This window comes from Drosophila elegans, unplaced genomic scaffold (genome assembly GCF_018152505.1).
Source record: "Drosophila elegans isolate 14027-0461.03 unplaced genomic scaffold, ASM1815250v1 contig_520, whole genome shotgun sequence".
NCBI classification, from domain to species: Eukaryota; Metazoa; Arthropoda; class Insecta; order Diptera; family Drosophilidae; genus Drosophila; species Drosophila elegans.
This window is the reverse complement of record NW_024545903.1, coordinates 825,008-834,681: the sequence shown is the minus strand read 5'-3', so window position 1 is coordinate 834,681 and position 9,674 is coordinate 825,008. Positions and strand designations below refer to the sequence as shown.

Sequence of the window (9,674 nt, the reverse complement as noted above, 5' to 3'; positions counted from 1 at the left end):
GGGCAGGTCGGCACAGATCGCGGTCACTGGCGGCGTATACGTAATGCGCTTATTAACATTTGGGCCACGTTAAAGAGTTTGCTGGAAACTTTAAGGAAATGCGCCAAAGAGTTGTTCAGTTCAGACCGCCTTGCCGCAGCCCAGACGGGTAGTCATTTGTCAATGGGTTAAAGTTTTTCCCCAAACTGGAGCATTGCTCCGTTAATTAGCATTTTACCGCAATCAAACGGGGTCCGCTCGTCTTTCCCTCTCCTTTTAGCCACCGCTGGCAAATGGCAATTGGAATGTAAACTGCGATAAATGGTAGAGGTTTTGCCATTCTGTATCTTGGCCATCTCCAGAGGAATTAACTCGACTATGGTAATGTGAAATTCAATTGCCTTTAATCATGAAATATTCCTGACTCTCCTAAGGGATTGTGCTTATTATTTCTGTTTTCGAATGGAAAGAAATTAAGTGAAAATAAATGAGTGTTGTCGGAAATTGAGGGGGCTCTCAACTTTGTTATGGATATTTAAGCTTTATTTAAGAAATAAATGATTGGTTTATTTTGTGTTTGTAAAGCACCTGTCTAAATACATTAATTAGTAATTCTCGAGTTCCTCAGAAAAACTATATATGATAGCATTTGAAACAATCTCTCATCAAATTAAAAAATATTTAGAAGTGAAATTAATTTCATTTACTACAGAACAACTGAAAAAAATATATATAAAACTAATACTTTGTGTTCTAAGAATCAGCATGAACAAAATGTAATCGTGTAATGTGTTTTCTTACATTGTACTTACTTGTTTAACAAAGAAATTTATAGTATTCAAAATACATTTCTTATCTGCGTTTCCTTGCAATTAGCCCATTGTATGTTGCTATTTAAGAAGTAAATATATATCAAGACAATTTCTAATTTGCCATTTCCAACTGGTTCCGACAATTGCAGCAAGTGCTAAATATAATTCTTCCCTTTCAGGAATTAGCATAGCAAACACTTTGTAGTGTCCCCATCAAACCAATTTTCTGGCCCGCAATTTTCCTGCATAGTTTTTCACACCTATTTTCGCATTCAGACGGCTTTCCTTGTGCACAACGACATTCGGGTCAAATGCGTATAAATTTTAAGCCAAGCCAAAAACACAAAGGCACATTCCAGGATATGTGTGCAAAATGGCGAGAGGGGTGCTAACTGGTGAGTTTTTCCTTTTGGGGCAGCAAAATCAAAGGCAAACGCTGGAAATTGAGATCGAGAATGGCAAACGCTTAGGAGCAATTACAAATTCCGGCTCTGTCATCCTCGGCTCTGTCGAAGCGGAAGTCATTATCGTGGCAAACAAAACCCAATAGGAATGGGGGTGCCCTGCCCCTCAACCCAATGCGTACCCCTTAACCCTCCAGTGCCCCCTGGCTAACCGCAGGAACAACAACTGTAACACGCCATTACATACATTTGCGACAACTTGGGTGGGGTTTGGGTTTTCTGGGCTTGACTGTACGTGTGGCTACGGGTTTTGTCCTCATTATCGAGTTAATTATGTGTGTGTGACCGTCTTTATCAGTGTGCCAGTGTGCTAGTGTGCTTGTGTGCCTGTGTGTGTGTATGTGTGCGAAGGTAATTACAACGGGGCTTCATTGTTGGCCAAAATCTCACGGAACTTTGACTTTGGATTTTGGGGTTTCTTGGCTCTCAGCTTGTCCTCCATTGATACTCGTTGTGTGCCTTCCCACCCACCCATTTTCCCACCCAGCTGTGCCCCTGAGTTTTCCACCTTTCAATTCGATTGTAATTAATTTGCAAGGCGACTGCACTAATGATGTGGTTCGTGGTCTATTTAAAGTGATGAATGTCTTCGAGTAGCAACTAAATCTTGCTACCCCTTGTGTGTTTAGCGATATCAGGAAAATGGCGCAAATATGTTAACCCATCATTTACACCAAATAATCTGGCTTTTCGCATCTGTTGTCCTTTTTCTCTTTTAGTTGACAGACCCATCTCAGTGTTCGCGGTCCCAAAGGTTAATTACATTTATCCAAAACGCAACTGAACCCGCAGGACATTGACTTAATTTCCCTGGCGTTTGTTTTTCTCCTTTTAACGTTTTCACTGTATTTTGCCTTTTTCTGACTTTTCTTTCATTGCTTTTAATTTTTTTTAAACGCTTGGCAAGGGAAAAATGCTGAAAAAGTCGAGACCAAAGTGCTGCCAGCAATTTCCCCTATCTATTTATTTTTTTTGCCTGTCTGTAATGCTCGTTGAAGCGCCTAAATGGTAATTAAAAATTGTTGCATTGCCGCTCGAATGCGTTTGCTATTTATGTAGTATGGGGCATTACGTAATTTATCGCAGAGTTTCACAGAATTTAAGGTTCAGAGGAGTAGCATATTATAATAGCTCAGTTTTCTATTATTAATTCCTGTGAAGTTCATTGGTAAAATTATCATAGTGACTTGAAGGTTTTGCATGCCAATAGACTAAGTCAGATAATTATGTAATTCTTCAAGTTCTAAGTATAAACCTATTCTTAAACTTGCTAAATCACTTCATCTAAACTTCCCAAAACATTTGTAGCTCCACTAAAACACTCTTTACTTCGCAAACAAAAAAGTTTTTCCAGTTTCGACTTTTAGACGTGTTTGCGCCACCTCACACCAGAACACCTTGCAATGGTCTGCTGAAAAATGCCGAATCGAATGCATTGCCAAAATAAATTCTGATTTGACAGCCAATAATCGACAGTGGAAGTTGGCAACTTTTCCGAGGTGTCAGCACGTTCCGAAAGCCTTCGAAACAGGGAGAAAAAGCCAGTGTCTGGGGAAAAGTTGATTATGATGACGTTGGCAGCGTTTTGTAATGCCGCAGTAGTTGGCTTAATCCGCCGGTGGCAGCTGCAAATGTTGCAGTTGCACTTTTTATTGTCTGAAGTGGTGCGCATCCCTAATCCAAATCCTAATCCAAAGCCACGCAATTCAAAGGGACCAAAACCACAGCATGTTGTGAAACATAAGGCACAAAGTTATGGGTGCGCTTTGTGTGTCCTTTTTCCAGTACTTTTCCGCTTTTCCTCTCATTTTCCCCTAGCCCATTCAAGCATTGCGAGCTTAAATATTTAATTTCATTACGACTTCCACACACTCAAAGAAAATGTAAGAACGGAGACTGAGAGATATCAAGCATTCATCATTCATTGAAAAGAGAAAAAAAAATCGAGGGAGGGGAAAATGGTGAAGCTGGAAGAACTGTAGAAAGGAAACATTTATGTGGCTTTCTTTATACGGAACGGAAACCCACTTCTGCCCTCCTTTTACTTGCCTTTTGCATCGTGATTTGCTCCATTTCATTCTCCCCAGAGAGCTTGTTGGGAAACTGAAGAGGACGTATTCCCGAGGGAAAGATTCCTGAATACAATTACGAAATTGCTAATAATAAGTGAAATGATTCTTTGACATCATTCCCTTGATGTCCTCGACATGCCCATTGAAAGGAGTGTCACAAATTGGGGCTAATGTGTAACAACATAAGTAAGCATTTGTCTGAGCTTTTCAATGGTTGTTGTCCTTTGTTGAACTGGTCCAGTGCTCACCATTTTTGAAACATTTTAATATCATATGTGATAGGTATATTTTATTCACCAAAACACAAAGAAATCAAGTAGTCAAAGCTAATGCAACTTTTTTGAATTTTTATTCCAACATGCATTTATTATAAGTTTTCTTCTTGGTTCTATTTGTTTGGTTTCTTTTTCAAAATCTAGTTTTTGCCGCAACCGGAAACCAAAACTCGCATCCGCCGGATATTCCGGGCTTGTCAAGGGCGGAAATCCTAAAAAACATAGAGGTGTACTGCACAATAATGCGGATTTCATACGCCAAAGTGGCAGATATTGGCCAAAACCGATGGCGGCGGGATTCAAGGCAAGGATTGCACTTGATTTGCCATCAGACTGCCACCGTTTTACCCTAGAAAAACGTCACGAAGTGAACAACAAAAACGAACATTTTATATTCTTTGCATTTTGTTTTGGGCGCCGGCAATAATTTCGTCAATAATATTTGTTTGTTTTGGCCATAAATGCAAGTTTGGCTTTTATTAGTGGTTCTGCCAGTTTCCTTTGTTTCGGCGTGTCAAAGGCAGCGAAAGTTTTCTGAAAAGAGGGGTGGAATTGGGAAAAGGTGCTTCCCTGATATTGATATACTAGCTCAAGTCATGCAATGCGGCAAATGATAAAGAGCAACGCCTTCAATAACAGTTACAATTGTTGATGGCAGGGGCGGGTGTGAAGGGGAAGGGGAGGGGGAGGGAATTACGAGGTTAGGTGGTTGAATGAGGTAAGAGCCACTATAAATAGATGTATCAATGAAATTGTATCGATACATGCAATTGAAAGTGAAATGGAGACAAAGTTTGGCAAACAAAAAAAATATATGATAGCTTATCAAATTTTACTTAATCCAAAACCTTATCAGTATTCTAAGCCCTCATAAATGCCTATGAATCAATATGAAATAAAAATCATATGACTTCTAAATCGCCAAGTGGTTTTGTACTTTTCTCTGACCAATTCACATAAGTGATAAACGCTTAGCCAAAGATAGAAAAACAGCTTCTCCAGAGAACCCAGTTGAGCTGGCACAGTAAAGTAAAGTGAATGAGAGTCAGTACTAGACGAACTATACAGCGAAACAGTAAAGTTTTTATAGACAATGACCAGCTGTGAGAACTTTACAGCTCCGGGAGGTACGGACATTAACTCTTCAGCTCCATCTATATAAGTGATAAGTGATTCTCGTTTAGTGGCCCCGGAAGAACAAGCCCATAACAATCTGATGATGGTGATAGCCACCTTAACGTGGCTGATGCTCAGCTGTTTGAGTGAGCTATTCAATAAAAACGGGATGCATTTGACTAACAAAATACGTATTTTTACTGGCCAGCTCTCATCATTTACTGCTGCAATTACTGGCAAATTTTTGTGACCGCACTCGCACACAACCCGAGATGACGTCGAGCAGCAGCAAGGCAGTCTGCTATCAGTGTATGATTAGCCGGAAAATGCAGGAAAACTCCATCACAAAGGAGATGGCCAAAAGGAGAATGAAGGGGCGAACAGCTGTCGGCGAACATCCTTGAGCCTTGACACTGGCCATATGCCCCTGTGCAGCAGCTTTCATTTCCATTTTCCATTTCCGCTTCCGCTAAGTTAATTCCACACGACAACAGAAAAACAAAAATGAAACCCAACAAAAACGGAAAATTCCATGTGTTGCTATTTCCCTTTTTTTCGCGTGTCTCCCTCGTGCGCTTCTTGCCGTTTAGTTTACATTTTCTCCTGCTTTTTCCTTTGCCAAAAAAATATTTTATTTCCCTTGGCTGCCAGGCAACCAACACAACAAAAGCGAAGGCAACCGTCCTGAGATATTTGCAGGCTGAGCTCTCATTTCTTTGGCTGGCAAAGTGAAAAGCATCTTTTATGCAAATTTAGCAGGTGGGCAGAAAAGAGCGGGGGCGTTCTGTCAGACGGGCGTGGCAGGCCGGAGCTAACATGACTTCCGCTCCTTAACTGGCTTAATGTTGCTCGGGCAAAGAGAAAAAGAGTTTTACAAGGAGAAAGATCTGAAAGGAATCTCAAAAAATGCGAAATAATTATTAGATTAAAGCGGAGAAAGGTTAAAGGTGAAAAAGAACCTTTGAACTCAACTGAATCCTTAATCATGTTAATAATAAGCGTTTTTTTCAGTAAACAGGAGTCTATGTATAATTTTCAAGCTACCTGCTAGCATTCATTTATACATATTTCTATTACATTGAAAAAATTTAAAGGCATTACATTTTTCTTTTCCATTTATAAATAAACTACCATAAATTTGTAAACTTTAAACACCCTTATAGAGAACGAATTATAATAGTCCCCATTCGACCCATTTTCCCCAAGCAAACTGAAAACGTAAGCCGCAACAATTATCCGTAACCCATTTACGGTGGCACACATCATTAACATTCGCCACCGAAATCTCCCTCTTTCTCAATTCTCAACCTTTAAAATTTCGCCAGACCGAAATCGATTTGCCGAAGGCCTCGACAAAGCCCTTATCACATAACTCAGGCCAGAGCCAAACTAGAGTTGACTTCACAATCAGCTGTCGCAAGGGGAAATGCGGAAAAGTGTGGAAAATTGGGGAAAACCGGGGAATAACCGGGGCTGGGACAGAGGTAAACTCTTGAGAAAAGTTTTCGACGGCACCAAATCAAATGCCGATTATCGCCCAGTTAGTTGCACTCACAAAGGAACCCGGGAAATTCGTTCAATTGAGACTCGTAGACACAGTCGAAATGGTAGCTCCACTTCGTGGCCTGGCACCAAATGTGATACTCCTTCCTCGTCCTGGTTTTCAGATTCAGACCCTTTGCTTTCGGGGAAACCTACGACTGTTCACTCATTATCGGCGTGTTTGTTTTATGAAGGTCGTTTCCAACAGCCCGCACAAAAGGATTCGGGCACGCACGCACAGACATCGTCAGTGTCGTCACCCCATTCCCCAGCCCTCTTCTATATAGGGCTGTAGCCTCCCCCAATCTCCAGCACCTATAGAAATCTCTGAACAATTCTGTCAAAGCTCACTGGGAAAAAGGATTACACAATATGTTCCTGAAACTGAGAGAAAAATTCCTGAAACAAGCTGAATCTTCGATTTCAAATAACAATTAAATTGTAAACATGTCATTTGGCGTCTTTGTGAGCTTTGAATATAAAAACCTTTCTTTTTCATCTAACTCTTTAAGATTGTATTTTTAAAACCCATCAAAAGTGTAACTGCCTAATTTTTTAAGATTTCATTTGCTAATATTAAACTGGTTTAATTATTTTTTTAATTTGGCTTTTTATCTCGTTTCATTCGATTGAAATAAAATTACCCAATAAAAAATAACTGCCTGGACATTTTGAGGAGTAGCCAGATAAAAATTTAATCCAAATGAATTAATTAATGAATTGTTTTCTTATTTAACTTCATTATATTCAAAGCACTTTTAACGCTTAAGTTGGCACACTATTTTTTGCGGCAAAGTCTCAACCATTCAAAAAATATTACCATGTAAGTCATATAATATTTTGTATGTGGCGAAAAACTTATAGTTTTGGCGGTTTTCCTGACCCAATATTAAGATTGGTAGTACGCAATTCCGGAACAGTTTTCTCCCCAGTGTTGCTGTTGCCATTTTGGCCGTTGTTATCTGCCCGCTTTGCTTAAGCATCTTCATCTGCTTTTCCTCCGTCACTTTTCCCCGGTTTTCCGCCTCCTTTTCCGGCTTTGTTGTCTTCCCCTTGCCGCTTCTGTTGACACTTTGCGTTATTGTTGACTGGTCCATCTCGGTGATATCTTTGATAAATCTCGGCTTTCGCTTGTCCAAGTAACCAAAAATTTGTCCTGACTTCAGCAAGTGCTAATAGCAAACAGAGGGAGCAGAATGATGAGGAAAATGTGGGAAAATCGAGGGGAAAAAGAGGGAAAATCCAACTCAAGTTCATCATAATTGCTTATGACGATGAGTCGGGGGAAATCTGTTCCCCAGTTTTCCCTCCATCTGGTTGACTTGGATGCTGCGCATTAAATTATTTCCCATTATTGACAGTTTATCAAATTGATTTAACAAACCGCCCACCAAAACTTCTGCTCCTGTCTCGTCTTTCCCCGGTTTTCCTGCCTCTTCCCCTTTCAGCCAACTTAAGTGTTCGTGATAAATGTTATGGTTGTTTGCTAGCTTCTTTTCCTGGCCCCCTCCCCCCTTTTCTTCCTGCTATCTAAGCGTTAATGTGCTTTTGTTGCCTTTGCTTGTAGTGCGTTTGGTGCGTGTTGGTTAGTGGGTGACTGGTGGTGTGTGGAATTTATGTAATGCCCAAAGTTGAAGCGTACTTTTGGGCTGTTTGCTTAATGTTTCTGCCGCTGCTGCAGCCACTCTCAACATTTTTAGTTAATTTTAGTTTGTTTGCACAGCAAAGTGTACTTGTACTCAAACTGGCTAAATGTTTTATTAATTTAAACACAAAGCTGTCCGGAAAAGCAAAAGTTTTCATTTTATGGATTTTACCATGAAATAGTTATTCGGTTCCATTTGAGCATAAAGTCTGTGGGACTGAAGTCAGAGCAATATATATATTATGCATTGCATATTTAAGGTCTTTAGAACTAGGCAAAAAGTGTGCAAGCATGAAGTTTGTAGGCCAGATGAATAGGAATGATTTTTGACCCTTAACTTCGAGGTCTAAAGCAGCTGTATTTAATATGTATTGCATCGGTGATTAGGATTTTCATTTTCAGCTAATTAAACAATCTAGTTAACCTGAATTCATCATATTGTTATTTGATTTTAAACTAACATCTGATTGGAAAACTCAAAGGATAAAGGATAATTTCACCGCTGCCATGGCATTGGGTGTAATGTCCTAGCACAAAAGCGCCAAGAAATATGAAATAATAATGCAGCGGCGATGCATCCATCTACATTTCCGTCTCATTCCCTTGATTTCTGCTGGATTTTAAAGGATGCTTCAATTCAAATCGAAACGAACAATACGGGAAAAGCTGCTTTTACCAAGTAGACATAATCCGATATTCATTCCGTTCTTCCATCTGCAGGGTACCGTTTGCTATAAATTTTGTGTGCACACAATATTGTTGTATTGTTGTCCTTCCCATTGTAATTAAGCCCATGCCAGGATGGAGTGCATATCAAACACGTCCTGGGGCATTTGGCTGCGTCTCAAGTGGCAGGAAAATGGGGAATCTGGTGGGGAGAAACGCTCCTGGTTTCCTTTTGTCTTGCTTTGAAAATGCCATTGACAATGGTGACTTGTGCCAGTATTGTCACGTCCGTGTCTAAAATAAAAAATTTGAAAAAACACAGAAACAACAAGAGCCTGACGTCTGAAGTGCCGATGCACAATAGGACCGATATAAAATCTGTCTACTTTTACATCCGACTTATTCTAGCCAATTTGTTTGTTTGTTTTCCATAACAGTAACATAAATAATCTCTCGCTTTACTCGTTTGCACTGGTCAACTAATTGCCCAACAATACATCCCATCCATAATTTATGCAAAATTTCCTTCCTCTGCCACTCAACACCAAAAACAAATCTAAATCTCTAATTTGCCTGTTGACTTTTAAATAATTTATTTGTCAAGTCAATGACTGAGAGATAGTATTTAAGAGGTGACTGCTAAATTTGTATATTTTCCAGAATGTCATTGGCCAATGTTTAATTAAATATTTACCAGGACAAGCTCTAGTAATTTGTTGATTAATTATTTAGGGTTTTTAGCTGGGAGCCAGAGAACTCGTTGCTGAAATAGTATCTAGATTTCACAACTTTTGACTACTGCTTGTTGCTGTTTTGCCAAACTTTCTAAAGTTTTCCCACCCACACAGGCTTCTGATTTTTCGACATGCCAACACTTGTTTTTCCTCTGAGGTCTAAGTGATTTAGGCTAAACTTTTCCCCGGAAATGTAGCGGGGAAAACTTTTGTTGTTCTGCATAATCGTCTGTCGGAAGTGTATCGAAAAAGGGAGCACTTTTTCCCGGCATAAAAGGATTTAGCCGGGCTAAGTGCATTACGAAACAATCAATAAATTTACTTGGGCGCTCGGAACAGTGCTCAACTCCAGGAGTCTCAAAGCCCAAA

At 39.8% G+C, this 9,674-nt stretch overlaps 1 protein-coding gene across 1 annotated transcript; it reads left to right on the top strand.

The window, feature by feature from the left end:
• Positions 1-4,695: 4,695 nt before the first annotated feature.
• Positions 4,696-5,037, top strand: LOC108135360. Its single transcript, XM_017256051.1, is given in 4 exon segments — positions 4,696-4,729; positions 4,787-4,864; positions 4,927-4,961; positions 4,963-5,037. Coding segments are annotated over 4 exon segments (222 nt in total).
• Positions 5,038-9,674: the final 4,637 nt, after the last annotated feature.